Below are 25,057 nucleotides of genomic sequence, written 5' to 3'. Positions count from 1 at the left end.
TCCTTTTAACCGCTTTATTGAATACATGGAATTTTATTTGCTCTAGTATGTAACAGAACATTGTAAAAATGTTATTACTACAGGTTTTCTGGCAAGTTTGTAACAAATGTGCATGGACCCACAGAAATGTAATCTAATTTCATGCAAATCCCCTAAAGCGGAGAGATTAAAACATTATTCAGGCTGCATCCTAAATGAAAGGATATGAACTGTGCATTTAGATCACACTGAAAACTAATATGGACCCATATTGTGCTAAATAAATTGGGGGACACGTGACCTAGATTATCTGTTAAAAAGCTCCAAACCCTTTGAAGGCTTATACCTTGAAAGCAAGACTTCCCCTGAGCTTCATAAAAGGAAGAAGTAAGACTGCAAACATTAGACCCCATATATAGATGCTTATAAGATCTACAGATTCTGTGGTTTGGAATCTTCCTTAATCTCTTCTTAAACCCTATAAAATGATACACTACAGGTCCAGTTAATCACTGGCTTCAATCTTCTATTACATTAAGAGCTTTGCAGGTAGTGAATTGAATCTGACAGCTCCTGTTTTTAGTGCCTGTTTGGACAGGATACTCAGGTGCCTGTAGTTCCATGACAATGCAATAGGCAGGTCCTCTCCTGCCCAGGGAACCTCCCTAAGCAGAGACAAGAACAAACAGGGGCTACCCTCAAGGCAAAGAAGTGAAGCTGACCCATTAAGCACTTCCTTTGTTCACGGGGGAAGTGACAGAGAAAGGACTGATGATAACCTGAAGCAGTAGCAAATTGGACTTCTAGACCCTCTACTTCTCAGTGGTCCCAGTCGCCGTAACAAATATTGAAACTTTGGTTGTACACCTTCAAACTTGTACACCTTCTAGGAGTGACAGGAATGGTGGGCCACTGGGGAAAGCACCTGTGTATCAGTCTCTGAAACCTTATTTTGATATGATCTAAATTCTCCCAAATATGAAAAAGCGCCTTAATACTATATTAGTAATTTTTCTGAAAATGAAATGTTCAAGGTTACAAGAGTTTAGGATTTGCCTGCATAGTTCCTCCAAACTCTAGAAAAGTGCTTTATTTACACTTTTGTGCATGTTTACACACTTTCCCTTTCCTTCTCTGTATCACTTATACACAACTAAGTAGTTTTAGTTTTCAGCTCTTTATCTTTGTGGTCCACAATCATCTTTGATCAGCTTCATATTTTGCACTTGACTTTTCAATAAGACTTAATATCACAATATATAATATGTTCTCACAAAAATAACCTTTGCTGGGGTAGGAGGAAGAGGTGTTTTGAAGAAGCTATCACAGTGTTTTATATACGGAAATGGCTATGCTCTCTGCTGTATATAGTTTCAGCTGTGGCTGAAAGCGTGAAACTGTATTTAAGAAGGCCACTGTATTAATGTGAGCCATAGTAGGTTAGAGCCCACTGCAGATCATTGGAAACTTTAGTGTCTTCTAGGGCATATGGGTCAGGACTATATGGTTGGCTGCTGAGCTAGTAAACAGGAGGTGGGCCAGTGATACACTGGAAAGCAGCAGATTCTGTTACTGTTAATACATTTGCAAGAACTGGTGAAATTGCCTTGAGGGTCAGTCTGGATGAGTTCAGCATTGGCAAAGCATTCAGTGCTGGAGAGGAGACTTCAAAGTCTCTCAAGGGCCAGCTCTTCACTGGGAGTGGACAAGTGCTCCAGCTCCCTGCCCAAAGCCAAAGCCCTTGGGACCAAAGTTCTTGGCATAGCAGCCTGCAGGAGAAAAGGTGAAGAGAGACACAGTCAGAGTGTTGGCTATGCAGCAAACCAACAGTTCATACAGCATAAATCACTGAGCAAAAGCAGGAAAATTACACTTCCCTTTTCAGGGGCAAACTATACACATGTAACTTCTCCCACTCCATTTCAAACACTTTCATTATTATTATTATTTTACAAAACACAGCTGTAGAGGCTGCAATCTGTAGCAATTGCATTTAAAAAATTTAGTGGAAAACCCACTAGAGGCATAGAGATATGAAGCCTCTTCCCACCCACTGTGATGAATAATTTTGTACAACAACAACGAGCATCAGCGATAAGTTACACAAGACAAGAGCATTGCGAGTTGTTTAGGCCTTAAGACACACTGTGCTGATATGAAAAACGTGTTTATATATATACCTGTAGGTATCATTAGATATTATCAAGGTGGGCAAACTGATGAAGGGTAGGGGGGATTTATCGGTCTCACTATTACACTGCAAGTCAAGGAACAGTTATAAATAGTAGAGGTTTGCCACCTACGGTTCTATGAAAGCCCTAAATAGCAACTTTTTGCAATTTTGCATCTTGGTCCTCCAAGACCATCAGGAGTGGGACAGAATACCCTTTACATTAGCATCACATTTGACACATTGACCTGTGACTAACTATCACATCTCACTAGAAATCTAACACAAGCAAGACATCCTGAAATATAAATTCTTACCTTTGCAGTAGATTTCACCGTCTTTATCAGCCAAAGTAGTGGACTCTAAACTTTTACCACACTTTGCACATCTGAAACATGCTTTGTGCCATGACTGAGGACAACACAGAAGACAAGATGTTAGGGTGCAAGTAAAAGGATTCACCACAACACTTTTGGCCTCCTACATTAGGTATTGTCAGGTTCTTATTTTTTTAAAGACAGTAGTTCTCACTGGCAATACATGAAGCCGGCAGCCCAGTCACCCATCTTCCCATCCCAAATACTGTTTTGCACTGAAATATTCCAAATTCCTATGGGACGTGGGTGGCGCTGTGGGTAAAACCTCAGCACCTAGGGCTTGCCGATCGCATGGTCGGCAGTTCGAATCCCCACGGCGGGGTGAGCTCCCGTCTTTCGGTCCCAGCTCCTGCCCACCTAGCAGTTCGAAAGCACCCCTAAGTGCAAGTAGATAAATAGGTACCGCTTTCTAGTGGGAAGGTAAATGGCGTTTCTGTGTGCTGCGCTGGTGCTGGCTCGCTAGAGCAGCTTCGTCACGCTGGCCACGTGACCCGGAAGTGTCTCCGGACAGCGCTGGCCCCCGGCCTCTTAAGTGAGATGGGCGCACAACCCTAAAGTCGGACACGGCTGGCCCCTATGGGCAGGGGTACCTTTACCTTTACCTTTATTCCAAATTCCTAGTGATCACTCCTAGGTTCTAGCATTTGAAGGTTTGCATGCAACCCAAGGAAGAGAATGGACATACCCCAACTAACTTCATTAATATTCCTATTTATGCTGCTAGCCTTAATCATAATTTAGGGCAAGGAGTTCCAAAGATCAGTGTACACTGCAACATAAAGATGCCACATTTCTGTCTTGATTCTGCAATAGATTACAAAAATATCTATGCTAATCTGACAGAGGATAAGTTTTGAAGGCTGTTTTGAGCACCTTCACAAAAAGTTGTTGAACACTCAAGAGCTGCTTCTTATAACATGAAGTTCTTACACAGACATAGTTTTCATGGGCAGGATTTGCCTAAGGAGCCTGTGAGTGGAAACCCTGTGCAAGGATTCTGCTTGTGTGATGGGCCTTCTTCCCGCCCCCTCCCCATGCCCCCTGCAATTGGCTCAGAGGGCACTGGAAGCAACCCAAGAGGAGAGGAGAGGGGAGGGGAGTTTGATCTGTCTGGCAAGCTGAAATGCTTCCGAAAACAGATCATTCATAATACTGCAACATTAAATTCCACCCCATGCAACAAGTTTAGTATAAATTGCAATGTGGAAAAATTCCACACGCGTGTGTTTCACTATGTATGCCCCAAATCAGGAAACCCCAACTGGAAGCGGTTTCCCCATTGCATCCAATGTTTTTGATTTACTCTCACACGAGTGTGTGATTTATGCTCTGAGGTTCAGCTCTTAACAGCAGGCTCTTACCTTTCCAGCTCCAACCACCTTCTCGGCAGCATACACAGCCTGTCCACAGCGGGGACAGCCGTCAGCACCACCCACCTTCTGCGCCATCTTGGATGCGTTGGGATTGTTGGTAGGCTGGTGGGGCTGGGGCCTGTGGAGTACAGACAGGGAAACAATCATTATATGTCTGTAGGTTTGTACACTGTAGAGTCTGCAGGGAAGGAAGATATTGGTGACAGCCAATTCCATTTGTGGCTATGGAAGGAGTGGGGAACAAAAACAGTGTGCCATCAGTATTCTAGAGACTGGTAAGTTATAGGATAGTGTTGTTCCCAAACTTCCATTTTTGCTGGTGAATGCCAGGTCAGTGTGCTGCGCACCATGGGACACAGGGGACAAGACCACAGAGTTTGTTTACATCACAGAGATCTGGCGGGATGAGAATCTGGTCTGGTACTCATCCAGATAATTTCAGTCATATACTCAATACAGCAGCAGTCAAGGACTACAACTTAGGAGAGGGTGCAGAAATTGTGCCATTCCAAAAGATAGAGTGCCCGTTTGCTTTTTCACTTTCTAAAATATCCATATTTGGCACAGTTATCACTAGACAGGGCCTTATTCAAGCTGGCACTTGTGACCAAGGTTAATCTGGAAAAAAGAGGATTTGGGGCTTGTTTTGTTGGCTTTTGTCTAGATTATAGATAATGCCAGTACGTTATGGTGTTTAAGAGGGGGCAGGCCACACATTTAAATAACCAGAGTGCTGCATTTTTTCTGCACCCAGAAGCACTTGGGAATTGATCAAGTCCCCAATTAAAATTGTTGCCAGTCATGGGGATTTTCCCCATATATGAGAGAGCATTGTGGTATTTTAATCAAAAGCAGCATTGGGTCAGAAGTATCTCTGAATTATAGGGACTTCTCCAGGAGTAAATCCTCTTTCTGCATGAGCAAGAAATAAAATCTTCACCTAAGACAGACAATATGATCACACTTGTTACCAAGATGCAGAAAGATTTACAACTTACTGCTCAGGTTTGATCCCAAGTCCTTCCCCCCTGTCCATGCTCAGAGTCCCTGCTCCCTGTCCAAATCCATAACCTTTTGGTCCATACTTCTTCCCATAGCATGACTTGCAGTAGATTTCTTCTCCATGCACAGCTACTGTGGTGCTGTCCAAGTTCTTTTTGCAAACCACTGCAAGGAAGGGAGAAGGAAGAGACAAAAGTCAGAAGGCCTTCAGAAGCTTTAATTATCAGACCTGCTTTCTCCAAGGAGATACCTGAGGAGATTTGTGGGTAGCCATTCAATACCTGCAGTGCCACAGAAAATTAGGGTCAAAGTACAGATGACACTGAAGAGCTACTGTCAAGATACTCTGTGTGTGTTTGCGGTGTGTGTGGAAATCCTCATCTCCCAGACGAAAAGGTGAGGGTGCTGGGCTCAATGGCTCCATCCAAGGACAGCCCCAGCAAGTTACTGTGATGAGCTGTGGAATACCATTTAATTCAGACATAATTGGCAAGCGAAGAGGCACCCTCCTGAAAAAATCCTGATTTATGCTGCAAGAGAAAACCATCTGTTTGGAAAGGTTTGGAAAGAATCAAAGATGCTTGTTTCTGCTTTGCTTGAGAGGTGGAAGGAGAGGAGGGGAGGCAATATTTTAAGTCATTTTGGGAGGGTCTGCATTATTTACTCTCCCCTAAAGCAATGGAATGTAAAGTTTTTGGGAAGAGTGACTTTAAAGATACCTCTTTGTGATGGATTTATTCTATAACTAAGGACTTTGCCTGAAAGAAGATGGAGAGGAACAACCTTGAGGGACTTTGAGGGATTTTGACCACTCCTTGGAACTTCATATTGTGAAATTAAAATAATAAAGAAGAAAAGTTTGGGAACAAATGGATTGATTGTCTGTTAAGCACTCGGAAGAGAATAAACTGTGGAGTTGGATGTAATGGAACTGAGGACTGGCAGGATGGACTGCAGGAAGAATTATTAGTTTAGGGGGGGAAATGGAGAGAAGATATGGATTTTGTTGAGATTATATCAACCCCACTGCCTTGAAGCTGGAAATAAGAACAGTGAAAGAGACAGGGTGGACCACAGTGCATACCATCTTGACGGCATATGAGACTTTCAGACAGAAAAGAAGAGATATGGATTATGTTTATTAATGATTTATTAATTAACTGTTTGTATGTAAAATGCAGGATTAAATTTTGGCAAAATGTGAGGGGTGGGTGATGTTGGGAAATTGGTAGTGTGAGGGGGTGATGCATATTATATGTTTATACCCCCCCAAAATTCTAGGGGTTTCATTTTCACCCTCTGCATGCAGCACCAGTGAGACTGAGTGGGCCAGATGTCAGACAGCAATGTTCAAGGCCATGTTAGGGAAGAATGTGTGCGTGTTGTCTGGGAGGAAGCAAAATCTGTCTTTCTCAGGCAAAGTGTTACTCAAGAGGTATCAGAAGGAAATGTTTCAAAATTGATGAATGACTATTACAGATAGATAAAAGAGGATTTACTCTACTCAACTATTTTGAGGACAGTTTATAACAATGTATAAAAGCCACAGCAAAAACTGGTAACTGAGGGAAAAGGGATGACTGTATCATGAAATGATAGTTGGAAAAGTTATTTTATTGGGAGCAGGAAAGGAGGGAGGAAAATAGATGGAACATCTGGGGTGTGTGGGATATCAGCTTTTAAATTTGTATTGAATTTGTAGTAATTTGTATTATTTTGGTGACAATTTGTTAAATATTATGGAAAAGCAATAAAAAATTATTGAAAAAGAAAAGAAAAGAAAATTGACAAAGCTTTCTAACTGCAGACAAAGATGCTTCTGCCTGGGCTATCCAGTATCTGACAGCTTCACTGTTGCACACAAACACATTTTCCTCTCTCAAATGCACATTCAGACCTCAGTACTCATATTGGTGTCCTCTCTTAACCTTTGCCTTGATTCTAGAGTGAGAACTGCAGAGGGTGAGGAGAGGAGAAGAACGATGGCCACAAGGATAAGGGGGATCAGAACTGAGGCCAAGAGATAATGTTATGTTTCTCCCAGCTGCAAAGGAATTAGAGCCTTGAGTTCTATATTGTCCTTAAAGAGAGAGAGAAAGAGATGTTGAGACTGCCAACAGCAGTCAAGTTTTAAAACCTCAGGAGGCTGGAGTTTGCCTCTTAGCCCAAAATAAAATTGTCTTACTCTTAAAGAATGCGAAAACAAAACAGATCGCTCCCCTAGGAATGCCACAGTAGCAACAGTAGCAACAGCCTATACCTTGCAACTAAATATGGGTCTTCGAGACTGAATATCCCATCCTCATTACCAAATATGGTACTATTTTCCTCTGACTGGTCTAGCCCTCCAGCAGAGAGAATTAATAGGAGGAGGAGTATCAAAATGTGCTGCCATCAAAGGAGGATTGCTGCAAAACTCTCTTCCATCAAAAACAGCTTACATTTCTTGGAGTGGAGTTCCAATACTTGCCTGGCCTGGATGTCTTGCACAATCACTACAAGTTGGGCTCAGCTATTTTGAACAGCGTGTCATATTGGACTGCTGGGTCATTATAGTAATCTTAAGCAGAATCAGCTTTGATCAAAGATACTTGGTTCTATGTTTCTGGTGAAGGGGATTGAAGTGTGTCTTCTTTCCATTCAGAGTTTTGCCCTCTCCATATCAAAGGCACCTTTTGCTCAGCCCCATATACAAATCTTTGAGAAGCCACTGCCAAATGCCTCGCTTAAGATGCCATTCTCATTTATTTGAAATCGGGATGTTAGCCTTAGTTCTGAAGCAGAGATTCCATACCAATGAGCTCAGAAAAGCTAAAAAGGACTAGGTTTGGGGTTGTTTGCAGATGACAGCTGTTTAGCGTATCCACACACTTCAAGAAGAATCTGGTGTTTGTTTTGATGTAACCCAAGCTCACCACTTACTTACACTTACGTGCTCTACAATGCGTCACTGATTAACTATGTTGCTCTCTGTTGTAATCAGTGGAACAGGAACTGATTCACTGCTGGTGTGTTCCCTTTACTCTCGTTCAGAGCAAATGAGGCCCCTTCTCAGTAGCTGTCCAGGAAGCTGATATGTTTAGGAACTTCTCCCACCCCCACCCCCCCCCCCACAAACAACAGAGCTTGGATCTTATTTGGAAATGGTAAAGGCTAATGGGGTTGAGGAGCTACATCCTTTTTTATTTTAAGGGTTTTGTTTTATCAAGTCCTCTTGACAGTTTACTGATTAAGGCTCTGCTTTATTTATATTCAAAGGAATGTCAATGCTGATTTCCTGCCATGCAATATCCTTCACTGTTTGTTCCAAACAATACACCGCTCTGTTTATTTTTAACAGAAAAGTGGTATAAAAGTTTCATAAATAAATGACTTGGCAATTTTATTCTGTCTCATCTCTCTTCACATTTGTAACATGGCTGGTAATGCAGTTCATTGTTTGTGGGTTGGCAACCCTCCAACGTAGACTTTGGCTCTCTGGTGAACAAATGGTGTGATCTTTGGGTCTCCTGGTTCCCCAAGCCTGGAAGTGTTCTTATTTGACGCCATAATAACTGCAAGTCCACAAGTGTTCAGTTACTTGCACAGACCATTGGTCCATCTAGTTTTGTACTGTCTGTAAACTGTCTGGCATGGCTCTTCAGGGTTTCAGCCAAGGTTCTCTCCCCAGCCCTACCTGGAGATGTTGGGGAATGAACCTGACACCTTCTGCATGCAAAGCAGATGCTCTATGACTGAGCTATGGCTCTTCCCCAGGAGCTGCAGCTCTTCCCCTACTTCAGACATTCCCCCCCTGTAGCTTTGCTTAAGGTTGATGTAAAAATTAGATCTCCACACCCACATTATACATGAACAGGCAAGTCACTTGAACAACAGAGACTGCTCCTATTAAGTTTCCTTTGTTAGGGTCAAAGTGAGTTTATGTGGTCACAGGGACCAGAGGTTGGTACACATTGTGCAGTAAGAGAGCAGCACAACTTTTGTTTTAAGATGTCCATAGCTGCAGTAAAAATCACATTTTCCAGCTGCTAAACTAGAGAACAGCTGTTGCCCCAGGTCAACACAGTCCCATCACAGAGGGCATTTCCTTCAGTGCTTTGAGATTAGCAGATTAGCCGCATTTCCTTTCACCAGCTATTGTTTAGTTTATTCACAACCACAGCAAGCTGAAGCATATACAAGATTCTCAGAGGCAGAACACACAAACATAGGAGGTCATCAGACACACAGCGCATAAGAAAAGACAAACACAGCATTAGTGTGAAGATAAGCCTAACATTGGATGCAGTAGAGAGCAGAGCACAAGAACAGAAAGCTTTTTATTTTATTTAAAAAAAACAACCAAGTCAACACCAGCTGGCTAAAGAGGCTCTACATTTGACATTCAGCTTCAATAGGCAGGGCCTATCAGGTTTAAAATTCTGGCTATGAATTCACTGTCAATTAGAATGGAGTTACAGAGAGAGAGAGATCCATTGCCATTATGAAACAATTTAGTATAGAACCTTTTAACATCTATGACTAGCACTACAGTGCATGGAAATTTAATGGTTGTGCTTGCAGAGTACAGGGACTGTAGGGCAGAGTAGGACAGAAAGCTTTTGAATTACATGGAACACTTACTCCTGCCTGATTAAGAGTTCCATGCAACTTGAAAGCAGGCTCCCATATCTGTTAACACAGATGACTCAATAAAAAGGACCATCAGAAACCTTTTTGTATGAAATAATAGAGCAGGAAAAATTTCATGACATTTCTGGCCATCAGTAGCACTTTACAAGTCTGATTTTAGGATTCAAAAAACTTTCACTATTTTAACTTGCAAAATAATTTGAAACATGAGCTAATAATTTGAACATTGGCATATGTAATGTACATGAAGAGGTCAACAATGTTCCAGCTTTCAAACTGATCTGATAAAAGATTGGTAAATGTGCAGGAAGTTTAAAAAGTGCTTTTAAGAACATTTTTTTCCTCCAATTTTTGAACATGCATATTACATGTTCCTTTGCAATCTGGGGGGAAACGACTGGCGTGCTTTACTCAGGGTTACTAGAGAAAGCAATCCGCCATTGTTTTGGGGGACATTCTGAGCAGCAGATTTGGTACTGCCAAAACGTGGTTGTGAATGCACAGTTCAAAATCTGAAGCAAGAATTCTCAGGGTACTGCAGAGATTCTGGTGGGAACCACAGTGAATGCTACAAGCAAGGCTTATCCCTTTAGAAAAGGTAGATATTTTCTGGCTTGCTGGGACCACTAGACAGGTGTACAAAGTGGAAAGCAGTTTGGTTAGAACAGGGGTGTTGCTAACCTCTTTTTGAGCAGAGGACCACATTGACTCTTCAGGCCCCGTGTGGTAGGCACGGGCAGTTTTCAAGACTGCCTTTCAAAGAATTTTCCATCAGCTATCTACACTACTTTAAGACAATCTTTAATCATTTTTAAAATTTTTTTTAGTAAATTCAGTAAACAAACAAACAGATTTGGAGGGGCTTGGGAAGAACACACAAAAACCCCTATGGCATCACAGCAAGAGAGCCAGTAGAGAAGTGGATGAATTTTTTAATGACAAATTGGGGACACAAAAATCTTTTGGGGGTTGGATACAGCCTATGGGTTATTAGTCCCACCCCCTCCAGTGGAATGTTGCTGCCCAGGAGCTCTTGGCCATGTATATGATTCTCTTTCATGTACATAATTTATATTCACAACACCCCTGTGAGTGTGAGCCAGATCATGTGGCAAGATACATGACATGTGTTTAAGCAGCTCAGCAGTCAAAATACCAGGCCCTACTACCTGCCGACCTTCCGCTGTAGCTCTACAGTGCTCCTGTCCAAAGAGGAGAGGCAGTGTTGTATAGTAGTTAGACTGCAGGTCTTCCTTACAGAGAGCTAGTTTGCATTGGCTGCAAAACAGCAAAGCCAAATTGCAACAAATTGCCTACTAGCTGCTGAAGAAATCCCAGAATTTATTTACCATGTTGGCAAGAGTATTGTGCATGTCTGCATGAAAAGAAAATCAGAGACATCCCTGGGGTTGCCATACTCACTGCATAAGAAGCAGGATTTGTGGAAACTGTTGCCTTCACATTGCACCTCCTCGGCAAAGTACACCGTTTTCTGGCACACGCCACACTTTTTTCCTCCACCCCAGTTCGGCATCCTGTAAAGGGAACAAATGAGAGGGGGGGATGTAATTGACCGAAGACAGGGGAACTGGGGTAGCACAATGAACTTACCACAGGACTGGCCCACCCATGAGGCAAGGTGAGGCAACCGCCTCAGGTGGCAGGATCCACAGGGGCAGCAGATCCTGATGTGGATCTTTATTACCTCTTTGTTCCTTATATAGATCTTCACCCATCTTTTATTTCATGGCAAAGAGGGGGGCATCACTTTGCCATTTGTATCAGGTGCCCAAATGTATTGGGCTGGCCCTGACTTACCAGTTGCCAAGAATGCATTCAAATAACCCATTAAAACCCAATAATCAACCTGCATGAAGCTGTGAAAAGAATGGTTTGCAGACTTTATTGATGTGGCAGAAAGTACCTTTACTGTAGACCATAGTGTATGGACCCAGATAAACAGCTCGCATATTTCTATAACTAAGGGTGTTGCCACATCATTACCCCCAGTCCTGCCACCCTTATTTGAGTTGCTCTTTGTATTTCCTGCACGCACTGGTTTTTATGCATTCACAGCACACTAGTGTTATGATGGAGGTGGGTGGGTGGGTGTTTACGTCAGGCATAGGGAAACTTGGCCCTCCAGATGTTTTGGGACTACAACTCCCACCATCCCTAGCTAACAGGACCAGTGGTCAGGGATGATGGGAGTTGTAGTTCCAAAACATCTGGAGGGCTGAGTTTGCCTATGCCTGGTTTATGTTGCTGACTTTAGTACATTGCAGACATGCACTAAAGAGATCTAGAGCTGCACTGGCCTCTGATGTCAGTAGCTTCCTTCACTTGGCTCCCTGTCTTCCACATTCAGCTTCTATTCCAAGAATGTTGAGGGAGGAAATTAACAGTGGGATAATGAGAAATACCACATGCCTGTAATACCTCTCCCTTGCCTGCAAGAGTCACTCACTGGAATTAATGGCACAGATTCAGAAGGCTTCTGTCAGTTTGTATACTGTGAACAGTCTTGCTGCATAAGTTGCAGGAATTTCCAACTATGTTTTAAATAGTAGATTTCTACAGATACCCAAGTCTCATTGCTTTCACATTTCTGAAATAAAGAATGGGGATGAGGGAAGTTCTAGTAGGATTGCCACATTACAGTTTAAGAGATTCACAGTATGCCTTTAGACACCACAGCAGTGCCAGGAACAAGGTACCCAATCATTCCACCCACCCACTCATCTGTCTTTTACCCTAAGGCTCTTGTGTAGGTTACAACATTAAAATGCAATATTAAAACAACTTACAATGACAGAAATAGGATGGATCCTAAAAATATACATTCTAAGTGTCAAAAGCCAGGGTAAAGAGGTACATCTACAATATTTGCCAGAAGCTGTATAATGAAGGTGCCAGAGACACCTTGGTGGGGAGGGAGGTCCAATATTTAGGGGCTCCCACAGAAAATGCCCTCTCCTGGACCTCCACCACCCCGAGCTTATGAAGGTGGAGACCTCTGCTGATTTTAGCACCTGAGGTGAAGCAGAAGGAGAATGTACAAAAGGAATGGGGGCCTGGAAGAAGCGGAAGAAACTGCCTCAATTTCATTAGGCATTTTAAGGGCAGACTGTTGCAACTCTGTTCTTGCTGCTTTGAAGATCTGGATAGCAAAGCTCAAGGTTAAGCATTTCCTGTGAATTAGCTTCCTGCAGAATAAATGGCCTTTACCTTAATTTTGTGTGACGCAAGGAGGATGCTACCTTAAGATAAAGCACCAAGTGGCTCAGAAATGACAAGGCCATCCATGTGCCAAATCTGTCCAAGGTAGTTTTTAACCTAGAAGGAAAGAAGTCTTATGATCCAGGCACAAGGCCAATACTGCAGTGATACATTCTCTTCCAGGATGTGCATAAACCCAATCAACTCCTCATAAAAGGACGGAAAAAATAAAACAGAAAGGTGTGGTTAGAAATATGGAGCCAAGGCCAAAAATAATCAGATAAGGAACACGGAACAGGGCAGTGCGTGGCTGAAGAGCGCAGGAAGTCTCACTTCCTGAATTAGTGATATACAGTATCAATCTGATGTTAGCAATATTTCTTAAGCTTCTCTGGCTGAACTTAGAGAACTAAGAACTAAAGAGGAAGTCCATCTTGATCATGTCCACATGGTTCAAGAAGGCACACCCCCTCTCTTATCACATAACTACTGTGCCATCAAGTCTTAAGAACTGTTTGGCAGGAGCTGCCTGGTTCTCCCAGCCTCAATCTGATCTGGGAGGAATGGCAAGACATCCAGAACTGCCACTTACATTGGTGAGGGCAGAGGGTACCTCCATCAAGCACTCTCCAACAAGGATTGTGATTACTATGAAAGCAGCTTTGCAAAGAAAGAACTGTGTGGCAGGAGCTGCCTTGTCCTACTGGCCTGGACACTGTCACCAGCTCTGCTCCTGGATCTGGCCTGAGAAGAAGACTATTTCTGGGGATGGACAGCCAGAATTGCCACTGACATCAGCTGCAACTTTAAGAACTTGTGCTTGAACTTGCCTTTTCCTCTTCCCTCCCATTCCCTTTTCTTTGTGTGCCATGTGACTTTGGATTGCGAGCCTGTGGGCAGGGACTGTCATAGAATTGATGTTTGGAAGTCACTCCAAGAAGTTTGGAAGTCACTTTCTGACTAAAGGGCGTAGTATAAATTCTGTAAATAATTAATAAATGCCTAAAAACAAATACACGAGGTGGATTTTCCATGCAGAGGCCCAATTGCTACAAGTGGTTGCTCTGAAGTAAAGGGGAAGAGGTCCTGAACTTCATATACATCTAGAGTGCCCAGATCACACTTTTAAGTGAGACAGCTTATACTAAAAATTTAGAATCTTATGTTTTTGCAAAGCATAGCTGAACATCTCTCTCTCTCCTCCCATCCATTGGAATGAGAAAGCAGCTTAGTGTAGGCATCTTCTTTTTACTGACAATGCAAAATAACCCAATATATATTTCCAGTTCTGCCTTTTATGAGTTGGATAACTCCTTGTTCAACAATATAACACCTCTTCCAAAACAGAAGCATAAAAAACAGCAGTGGCAGCACTAGGCACAAACAAGGCAAATCAGGTCATGTCACATGTGGAGGCCAGGTGCTCAGGAGGACAGGGAGCCTGCAGCTTGGATAGTTGCATAAACAAGAGGAGTTCAGCAGGTGTACCTGTGTAAACAAGGGGATTTCAGCTGGTGTAGCATTTTCCATCCCAGCACAAGTCACACCTGTTGAGATTTCCGCTTTTGCACAACTGTTAAAAGTACAGTAGCCCTTTCTCCATTCAACCTGCCTAATTTAAAGGCTGTTTTAGGCATCTGTATCTATCTGCCTATCTTCCCAAGTACAATTGCTCATACTCATAGTCTGCCCTCTTGAGCAAAGGGCTGCAGACCCTGGCTTAAGTGTACTGGCTGATCTGCAAGTTGCTGCTGCCTGAGAAGCTCAACCAGTTCTGAAGAGTTCCTTTCCAAAAAAAAAAAAAAACCAACAACAAACACTGGACTAAGGTTGGGAGATTTTGCAGCAACTGAAGAAAAAGGAAAAAAGCAGTTTTATCAAAGCACCTTTTAAAAACATTCCCCTCAGTTGTCTGTCTCAGCCTTCCCACCTCAATATACTGCAAACTAGCTTTTCATGTTCTGTATCCCTCCCTCTCTGCCAAGTAATTCCAGCTAGGAGCCTTGGATTGCCTTAAAAGGAAATGTGGCTCAGTCTCTCTCTCATTTCTTTCTGCTGGGGCATAGCCCAGCAAGCTGAGCAGGAAGGAGGCCAGCCCTGGCTTTCAATAAAATGGAGTGTCCCTACAGAACAGCACCTTTCAGTGCTGCACAGTGTACGATGGGAGCATAATTAGATTGTCTATACTATCTTCAGCAGCTGGGGTAAAGCCCTGATCTCTGCATGCTCCCAATGCAGGGCAGTTCAGATGGTGCAAAGGAGGGCAAGCCCTCTCATAGCTGTGTCAAAGAAGACATTTGTCCAGCCATTGAATATGATTGACCAGATACTAAATCCAGGCTATCAATAATCTGCAGACCAACAGTATCAGTGAACAAAAATGCAAAGAGAAAATATGTGGGATTGTGCCTTGCCAGTGAGAAGTCCTCAATTTACCAGATTCTTCTGGATTATCTTTAACCTGGCCAGGATATTACACACAGTTTTATTTGGATCTGATCTATGCATCTCCAAATTGTCATCATTTTATTTGTAGTGATTTAATCAATAGCTAGATTACAGTAGCTAGGATTACCACCAAATTACAGCACTAATTTACCAGGGGGAAGGGAGAGGCTATGAAATCAAAAACAGAAGAGGCTTACAGTGGCGTAGTGTGGGTTGTCAGCACCCGGGGCAAGGCAAGTAATTTGCGCCCCCTAACCCTAACCCCCAGATGTTGCACCCAGTGCGGCCGGGCCCCCCTGCACCCCCCACGCTACGCCACTGGAGGCTTAAACTTGACCTGATTAACTAGATGCAGCTAGACATATCCTGAAATAAATTGAATCCAGCAGCACATACTAGAGGTCACAATCTTATTACTGCTATTACTACTACTACTACACTCAAGTTCCAAATTATTAACTAGAATAACTCAAAAGAGATGCATTTATACAGAGTCAGATATAGGACTGTGTCTCCTGACCCAAGATCCTTTAACTCAGAATGAGTAAGTAACCTGTGGCCCTTGCTTGACTACAGCTTCCATCATTCCTGACCATTTGCCATGCTGTCTGCAGCTTATGGGAGTTGATGTCCAGCAACATCTGAAGGCCCATAGGATGTCCTGTTCTAACTGGAATCACCAAGTACCAAACCTGGGCCCTGCTCTATACAAAGCATGTGCTCCCCGACTCAGCTGTGACTCCCAACAGCTTCATGTTCCAGGAAGAAATATAAGGCTGTGAACAAGGATAAAGCTTAAGTGAAATAGAAGATTAATTAGTTAAATGATTCTGCATGCGAAGCATTCTCAGCAGCGCTGCTTTTAAATAGTCACAGCATATAATATTTCAAGAACCAAGGCTTTATTCTATGCTTCCCACAAATCTTAAGTATCTGTTCCGTCCAAACAACACTGCCAATGCCAAACAAGTAAAAGACTGGAAGATGTGGGGAAAAGCAGCTCTTAAGTTAACGTATCTTAAAATGCAATGAGAAAAGGGGTATGTATCGAGAAGCTTAGGTGTGTCAAACAACTCCACTAATAAAAGAGGATTCAATAAGGTTTGCTAAGGTAAAAAAACAACAGCCCTGCTCCAATCCAGAAATACATATACTGTATAGCAGTACATGGCCTATGAGCAGCTGTATGAACTTAGCTGCTCAATGGTTATCAGCTTAAAATGCACCAATTTTGGGTTGAGTTATGGCTGGAGTTTGCACTATCCTCTCTCCTCAAGGGGACAGCTAAATTTGCTCCCTCCGCCAAGTAGAAGATTGAGGCTGTCAGCTCTGAAAGGCCCTAACATTTTTTTTGCACTCTTCACAGGGTTCCTATCCACATGCACACTGCTCTCACTGGATTTGGGTTGCTTGTGTGTAAAGAGTACTGGAACTAAACACAAACTCAGATAAAGCAAAGTATTGTGATCCATCATTGTAATACTTAAAACTATTAAATAACTAACTTTAACAAATATTTCACATTGAAAACATAATTAATATGACATATTCTGGGTGTCATAAAACTGAAGAACCAGATAGGTACTGATCTGCCACTGGACTCACTGGTTAGCTTTTTAGGCCAAGTCTGATCTGGGGATTTGGAGACAGTGACTCATATTTTAAGAACAGCATAAATGGAAGAAGATAAACCAACTTTCCATAGATGAATAGAGTTGTGGGATATGCCTCTTTCAATTAAAACTCACAATATGATAAGTGGTAGAAAGGGGAGGTATGACACAAGGTGACCCTACTCTATTTTGGGATGGGTCTGAGTACCACTATTCTATTAGGAAATAACTATGTTTTTTACAATAAACACCATATGGTCAGCAGTAACATACTTAATTTAAATTCACACTGAGTAGACTATTTGTAAATTATTTGTTGTCTTCTCTTACTCCACTCATTAGTTATTGCTTCTTCTAACTCTTGTTTCCCTTACATTATCTTTCAAAAGTAGATGATATATTAGTGTGCAAACTGCTGTTGTGTATCTTTTGTTATTTCTGAAATTTAAAAAAAACTGATTAAGGATTTGTCAGGATTGCTATTGATATAGTTTACTCACAGTGGTTTGCTTACAGTGAAAACACCATACAAGGACATATATGACAGCAGGATATTCCTTTAAGTAATGATTTTTAAAATTGCTCCTTTTAAATGATAAGAAAGTTGAGATAGAGCGATATGAAACATTTGAAAATATATTGGGCAATAATATCTGATAGCCAGATTTCCTAGTTACATGGAGTGGGATGCACCTAACTAGGCTTCTGTTTGCACAACGGGGTTCACCACCCCATTCACCCTCTGAAATTGGCCCTATGGGGTTGGGAGAATCCCCAGAACAGTGCACAGGGGGGTGGGGGAAAGGGGATTAATCTGTCTGCCAAGCCAAAATGCTTGCAGATGTGGCATTTCTCGTGGCATTATGTTGAACTGCACACTTTTTTAATATGCATAGGGTGTAGATATATTGTATTTTGTAAACAATCTACACCAACATAGTTCCATATGGTATGAAGGCTTATATGTAGTCCTCAGCACTTTGCAAATAGAGATCAGCAGTTCAGGGACAGCCATCAAGACACCCAATATATGTAATCTAAACCTAAATACTTTCCCAGAAAGATGGGAAGCACCTGAATACATTGTTATGGTCCCACTGCAATAATAAAGAAGTACAAGGGTGACAACAGAAGCAGGTCAAACGCAGTCAGAACTTTCCACTCATTAATCAAAATGACACACTAAACATTTTGCGCCAGGCAGGAACCAGCTATGTTTAAGCAGAAATTGTTGGTTCATTTCTAAAAATAATGTGTCAATAAGCATACAGATATGGGTGATCCAGTATACACTGTACACAATATACAGACTTTAAAAAAGTTTTTGACAAAGTTTTTACTGGAGACTTCTGAAGAAGCTTAGCAGTCATGGACTAAGAACACCTGTCCTCTTATAGATAAGTAAAGAACAGGAAGCAGAGAGAAGGAATAAATGGACAGTTCTGACAATGGAAGAGTGTAAAAAGTGTGATTTCCTGAGGAACAGTATTTGAACATTATATATATAAATATATACACACATACACGTACATACAGTTGGGGGAAGGGGCAGCCGGTCACTCGGACAGCAGGAAGTTAAGAATCACTGTTATGCCGCAGCTGCTGCTTATCTAGTTAGATCAAAATCATTGTTTACAGTTTTTAAATTAATCCTTTGTTCTATTCAAATGGTGGCCTTCCCTTCTTGCCTGTCAAATCCTATTGCACCCAACTACAGAAATTATGTGGTTCGATGCTGAACGGTTGATGAATTGAAACAGGAAATTTATCTTTCCACCCTCAGTAAGATTATGACTGTTTATAGTCTCCCACACTACATAAGGAAGTAGGCTTTATCTAAACTTTGCATTCACAAGTATCAATTGCATATCAGTATTTCTATTTCCCCTGGCTGTATGTCTAATCTAAGAGACAATTGCCAGAACGTATAATTTTAAAATGGATTTTCCGATGCTTTCCGGATGTTTACATTATCATTTGGAAGGGATTCCTTCTGAGCTATGAGTCACCACCTGCAAAAGCACAATAGGAGTAGAACACTCAGAGGCTGAGCCCACGGGGAATATATCCAATACTAATGTGGGAGAATCATCCATCTATCAAGGGACCAGAAAATATAGCTGCAGCAACTTTGGTTTAAGTTCTCCCCCCTCCCCCTGTATGCTGGGACACAACACGTCATGATACTGAAGGCAGAGGGAGAGAACTGTAGAGGGGAAATTTCACAAAACAATAATGTGATTATGAGATCAGCCCTCATCCATAATGCTCAGGAAGAAGCTGCAGGAGTTGCTTGTACCACAAGCTACTTGATTATAGGAGGTAATGGAAGTTCAAGCTGAGCAAGACACAGGGCAGATTGTGACTTCCTTTGCAGCTCAACAATTTTTTTTTAAGAAGAAGAAAGTATTCTCAGGTGGGGGAAGTTTGCTCCTCTTCAAATCATGTATATTTTGCATTATGACACCACTAAACCAGTCACAAGATACTCATATGTTTGTTGTCGGATGAACTACAGGGCATACATTGCAGGTCAGCTGCTGGAGTTTCAGAATAGCACTGATCTGTGTTAAACTGGCAGAATAAAAAAAAGCATTGAAAGGAAATATTTAATGAAGCATGAGATCGCAACCATTAAGTTTAACAGCAGCAGAGGGTGGCCTGATAAATGGCACTTTAGAAAAACAAAGAGATTAACTGTACATCCCTATCCATAACAAAATTAAAGTAATTGGATTTAACCCACTTTAGACCCATTAACGTTAATGGGATTCATCACAGTTTATAAGTGAGTTAAGTTAGAGCTGGTAAGTGAGAACCAAATAATCTGTACAAATGTGGGGAAAAGCTGGAATGACATCTAGTGCCTGGGGTCGGGAGCCTGTGGTTGTTTTGAAGACCACAACTCTCATCATCCCTGATCATTGGCCATGCTGTCTGGGGGTGATGGTAAAAAGGTAAAGGTAAAGGACCCCTGACAGTTAAGTCCAGTCACAGACGACTCTGGGGTTGTGGCACTCATTTCGCTTTACAGGCCAAGGGAGCCGGCATTTGTCCATAGACAGTTTTTTCGGGTCATGTGGCCAGCATGACTAAGCCGCTTCTGGCGCAACGGAACACCGAAACCAGAGCAGCTCACAGAAATGTCGTTTACCTTCCTGCTGAAGCGGTACCTATTTATCTACTTGCACTTTTTGGGCATGCTTTCGAACTGATAGGTTGGCAGGAGCAGGGACCAAGCAGTGGGAGCTCACCCCGTGGCGGGGATTTGAACAGCCGACCTTATGATTGGCAAGCCCAAGAGGCTCAGTGGTTTAGACCACTAAATGTTCCTGTTCCTGTTCTAGTCTGTCAACTGCAGCTTCTGAAGAAAATCCCCATGTTTCCTTAAATGTAAATTACAACAGCTTCGTTCTAAGGCTCAGTCACATTCATGACTTGGGGGCAAAGAAAAAAAAGAAAAGGCGGTAAGTAGTTGCAGGGCATACTTTTCAGGGCCCAGAATTAGAAGTTCCAATGAAGAGGGGATATGGGGGGAATTGGGAGACTGCCTCGTACCTAAGGGAGACAATCCTCGTAAGTCTGCATTATGAAAGTGTGGCTGGGGCACAGGGACATACCCACGTGTTGGCCAGGTTGGTCTCCACCTTGGGAGCAAACCCAGAGGGGAGCAAAATTGTGCCTCTCCACTCTGGCTCAGAGTGGCTAGGAGCCTGACAGCCCTTCGGCACTCTCTATGGTCCGCTCCTCTGCTGATCTGGGTGGCAGGCAAGTGTGCAGGCTCCTCTGGGCACCTTGGTGGAGGAATCCAGTTGCTGGTGTGGGCCATCAGAGGAGCCCTGTGGGGCCCCCCTGCCCAGCAGCTTTATTTGAAATGTGAGGTTAACACCCACTGGAGCCTGGAGGCAAGAAAGAGTGGGCAAGAGTTGCTAGAGGAGGAAAAATGAAGGAGGAGAGGAGCAGAGTAGACCCCACCCACATGGCCACAGAGGAAGTCACTGATAGAGTGTGAAAAGCAATGAAAAGCAAACATTTTGAGTTTCTGGTCTATGGTATATCTCAACTTCAGAGCTGCTGATACAAGCCAAGGGAGCCAGGGAGCCTAGGTACACCACTGCTAGTGTGCCTTGTGTCCCATTTCCCTCTACAATTTCTACAAGTAATTATCATTTAAGAAGCACTTGAATTCCCCGTGTGACAATCTTATTGTGATCATGATTCTAAGGCAAATCACTAATATTATCATGTTACAGATGAGAAACTGAGGCTGGCCAAATGGCCAAAGAACTGAATCCGAACCCAGGAGGCCTGGAGTAGCCTCACCATACAATCCAGCTAATTATTTCACGAGCAAAAAAACCCTGATTTACGCAAACTCACAAAGTTTTCTGTGGTTGTTTTGCCACATTCTTGGAGCTAATAGTCACTTGTGGTCAGGAAGGTTCCAAGTCTGCTAGGGAAGGAACACAGACACTCATGCAATTATCAGATCATTGAGTAATAGCATGCTTTACCATAAATGGACATTCTTTAGTACTAAACAACAGTCAAATTCTTAAGTAAAGAGGTACTGCAACTAGACAAAGCAAGATTATAGTAATTCCATTCAGCACAATGCACTCTACTATCTGCCCAGTACCTTTCCACAACAGGCTTCAGTACTGACTTTTCAATGTTCAGGGTAGATAAGGATTCCCAACACAAACTCTGGCAATCTAAAGTGCTTGCTTCAATTAAAAAAACAAAACCCAAATATTCTTTTAGGTGCACAGAGCTAGGCCTAACAATCTCTTAACTTCATTTCCAGTCTTAAAATGTGAATATTTACAGGATGTATACTGAGAATCAGTAATACTAATGAAACCTAAACTGAAGTTCCATAAACCCTTACAATGTCTTCTAAGTCAGCCAGGCCCAGGGTGTTTAGCTTTTTTTCCCCTTTTTTCTTTTTGCAAAGAAGTCAAGTGTTCAACAGGTACTCAGCATGCTCAATACTTTTGAAATTGTGGTACCAAATATCTCTGAAGTTTTTAGTCAACCGTACGAATTCAGAATGCAACTGCTGTTGAAGATAATTGCCAGTGTATAATTACAACAATAGAAATAATAGCCTTGGGGTATTTATCAAGGAGTAGAACTGTTCCTTCTGTTATTCAAATTAAGAATTTACCTAATACACCACCCTAACTACTAATGCCAGCAAGATTTCAACAGACTGTATTTGTACAGCAAATGTACTGTAGTTGAAAAGCGTAATGCTGGTGGTCAACAAAAGATGTTTAAAGACTGTCTCAAGGCACCTCTTAAAAAATGTAGTATAAACACTGACAACTAGGAAATACTGGCCTGCGAGCTCTCCAGTTGTAGAACAGCCTTTACCAAAAGTGTCATGGACTTTGTAGACCCTGGAACTCAGGACACAAGGGAGAAACGTGCTAAGAAGAAGGCATGCTTGGCAAATCCACACTGTGATCAACTCCCGCCCGGGAACCAATGTCCCCACTGTGGAAGGACATGTGGGTCCAGAATTGGCCTCCACAGTCACTTACGGACTCATTGTTAAAACCGTGTTTATGGAAGACAATCTTTCTTGGCTATGAGTGATCGCCAAAGAAGAAGAAGAAGGTGTGTCACACAGTATGTTCCATCATGCTACTCCGGGCACCACACTTTAAAGAGGAACCTGTGAGTGGGGAACCTGTGGATCTTGAGATATTGCTGGATTTCCAAGTCCCATCCAGTTAGCATGGCCCATGATCTGGATGGCAGGAGATGCAGTTCAGCAGCATCTGGGCAACCACTGGTTCCACATCCCTTTACATTGTAGGCAATTCAGAGGAGGTCAGTGAAGATGCACAGGGGTATAGAAAGTTGAGTTAGGAAAGGTTGAGGAAACTGGATATGATTAAACTGGATACAAGAAAATTGGGAGGAAATGCAAAGGCACTCTTCAAAACCTGAACAGCTGTCCCACAGGAGAGGGCAAATACTGGTACTTGTTCTTTGCTGCTGCAGAGGGCAGGACTAGGTTTAATGGGTTGAGTTACAGGGGGTAGATATGGGTTGAACATTAGGAAGAGACTTCAAGAGGAGAGCAGTTCAACAACAGAGAAGAGCTCTTTCTCCTGGAGTTTCTCAGGCAGGGACTGGACAGCCATCTGACAGGGATGCTCAAAACTCTGGATTTTTTGCACTGGTCTAGACAGTCTACAGGATGCCCACCATGTACTTTTTAGAAGAAACATATCACTCATCAGCTAATAATGAAATGTAGCCACACGCCTTTTGGACATCATATCACAATGAAGGCTCTGGAGGGGTCAGAGCAGAATTTTCTTCAGTATGCCCCCCCAACTCCAAAAAAGGAGGCCCCATTCAAACGTTTAAGATGCATTCACAAAGGCAAAACCTGGTTCTGAACTGAAAAGCCAAGAATCAGGTAGTAAGGCTGAGTGTGTTGCCATGCTTTTTAAAATTGCATATTGACCCCAAATAATTACCATTTCCCTGCAGGGGGAGAAAAGATGCGAATCATGTCTCACAGTCGAGGCGGTAGAGTTCGGTTTAGGGCTCGTCAGCTCTACGGGAAGCTGAAGCGTGGCTTACTCTCGCGTAACCTTCCCCCCCCCCCCGCGCGCGTTTTCAGGGCGCAAACAGGGCTTGCGCGTCTCGAGGGATTTTATTAGTTCATTTTACGCACACTCCTGTCGCAGAGGCGGCTGCTTCTTAGGGGAAACCAACGGGGATCAGAACCCCCAAAGTTAGCTCTGTGACATAAGGGGAAAAGGCGCGGCAAGACATGGCGCCCCCGCCGCCGCCAGGGAACTTTCTTCAGGCGCGCTGCAGCCGGAACAGCAGCAGCAGGGCGTTTGCCACTAACCCTTCCAAGGCAGAGCCGCGGCGGCCCAAGTGCCCCGCCCGTGGAACGGCGGGAAAAGGAGGGAAAAGGCCGGGCCTGGCGCTTGCTTACCTGGCGAATGCTGGCGCGCGTCCGGCTGCTGACTGCTGTCTCTCTACGCTTTGGCTCTTTCTCCCTCAGGCTGGCCGGGCTCAAGCCTCCCGAGAGCGGGGCTTGTTTTGTTCTGCTGGGCGGAAGGCGTGTCCCTGAGCACCCCGCAGCCCGCGCGCCCGCCCAAAGAAAGTCGCCAGGGAAGAGCGAGCGAGCGAGGCGAGGAAGGAGGGAGGGAGGGACCGAGGGCTGGCTGCTGAGGGCGCCTTTTTCGTCTGTTTTTTGCACTCAGCACCACAAAAGGACTGAGGTCACGTTTCCTGAAGAAACAAACAAACAAGCCCGGCAGGCAGGCAGCGAGCGGGGCAGGGTCGCCCACCCAAGTGGATGAGCGAGGCAGCTGATGTTGAGAACAGGGACAGGGGGGGAAAAGGCATGGGGCATCAAAATAATCATAACCATATCTCTTTTTTTTTTTTTTAAAAAAAAAACACTTTCCCAAACCACTTTGAGATTTTATTAGCATCAAGCGGCATATACATCTTGTGAAATAAAACAATAAAACAGAAGATTTTGGCGTCGCACCGGCCTCTGCTGAAATTTCAAAGTCCAAAGCGGGCCACTGCATACCATTTCCAAAATGCAAAAAAGAATTCAAGTGATTAAGGAGCCCCCAATGGCACAAAGCGTCAGTACATCTGGCTGTTACCCAGAAGTTTGGTGGTTTGAGCCCACCCAGAGACAGCTTGAAGGGACGCGGGTGGCGCTGTGGGTTAAACCACAGAGCCTTGGACTTGCTGATCAGAAGGTCAGCGGTTTTAATCCCCGTGACGGGGTGAGTTCCCATTGCTAGGTCCCTGCTCCTGCCAACCTAGCAGTTTGAAAGCACATCGAAGTGCAAGTAGATAAATAGGGACCGCTCCCGCGGGAAGGTAAAGGCCGTTTCAGTGCGCTGCTCTGGTTCACCTAAAGCGGCTTAGTCATGCTGGCCACATGACCCAGAAGCTGTACGCCGGCTCCCTTGGCCAATAAAGCGAGATGAGCGCCGCAACCCCAGAGTCGGCCACGACTGGACCTAATGGTCAGGGGCCCATTTACCTTTACTTTACCTAGGGACAGCTTGGGGCAGGATTCCAGCAGTGCAGGGGGTTGGACTGGATGACCCTTGGGGTCCCTTCCAACTCTACAATTCTATGATTATCACTTAAGCTTAAAAAAAGACATAATTCTTGGTGTGGTGCATTCAGTAACCATTCATTTTTGGTATTCAGTCTGGTGTAGTGGTTAAGAGTGGT

The 25,057-nt window shown here is 43.3% G+C and overlaps 1 protein-coding gene across 1 annotated transcript; it reads right to left on the bottom strand.

Moving 5' to 3' along the window:
- Positions 1-23,943, bottom strand: CSRP1 (cysteine and glycine rich protein 1). Its single transcript, XM_081194806.1, has 6 exons — positions 23,784-23,943; positions 10,956-11,068; positions 4,898-5,066; positions 3,888-4,017; positions 2,467-2,560; positions 1-1,748 (listed from the first exon to the last, which is right to left on the bottom strand). The coding sequence occupies exons 2-6, from the start codon at positions 11,065-11,067 to the stop codon at positions 1,672-1,674; spliced, it is 582 nt and encodes a 193-aa protein (XP_081050932.1). The 5' UTR covers position 11,068; positions 23,784-23,943; the 3' UTR covers positions 1-1,671.
- Positions 23,944-25,057: the final 1,114 nt, after the last annotated feature.

This window comes from Podarcis bocagei (assembly GCF_964188305.1).
Source record: "Podarcis bocagei genome assembly, chromosome: 5".
In the NCBI taxonomy this organism is placed as follows: domain Eukaryota; kingdom Metazoa; phylum Chordata; class Lepidosauria; order Squamata; family Lacertidae; genus Podarcis; species Podarcis bocagei.
This window is presented reverse-complemented; position numbering and strand designations above follow the sequence as displayed.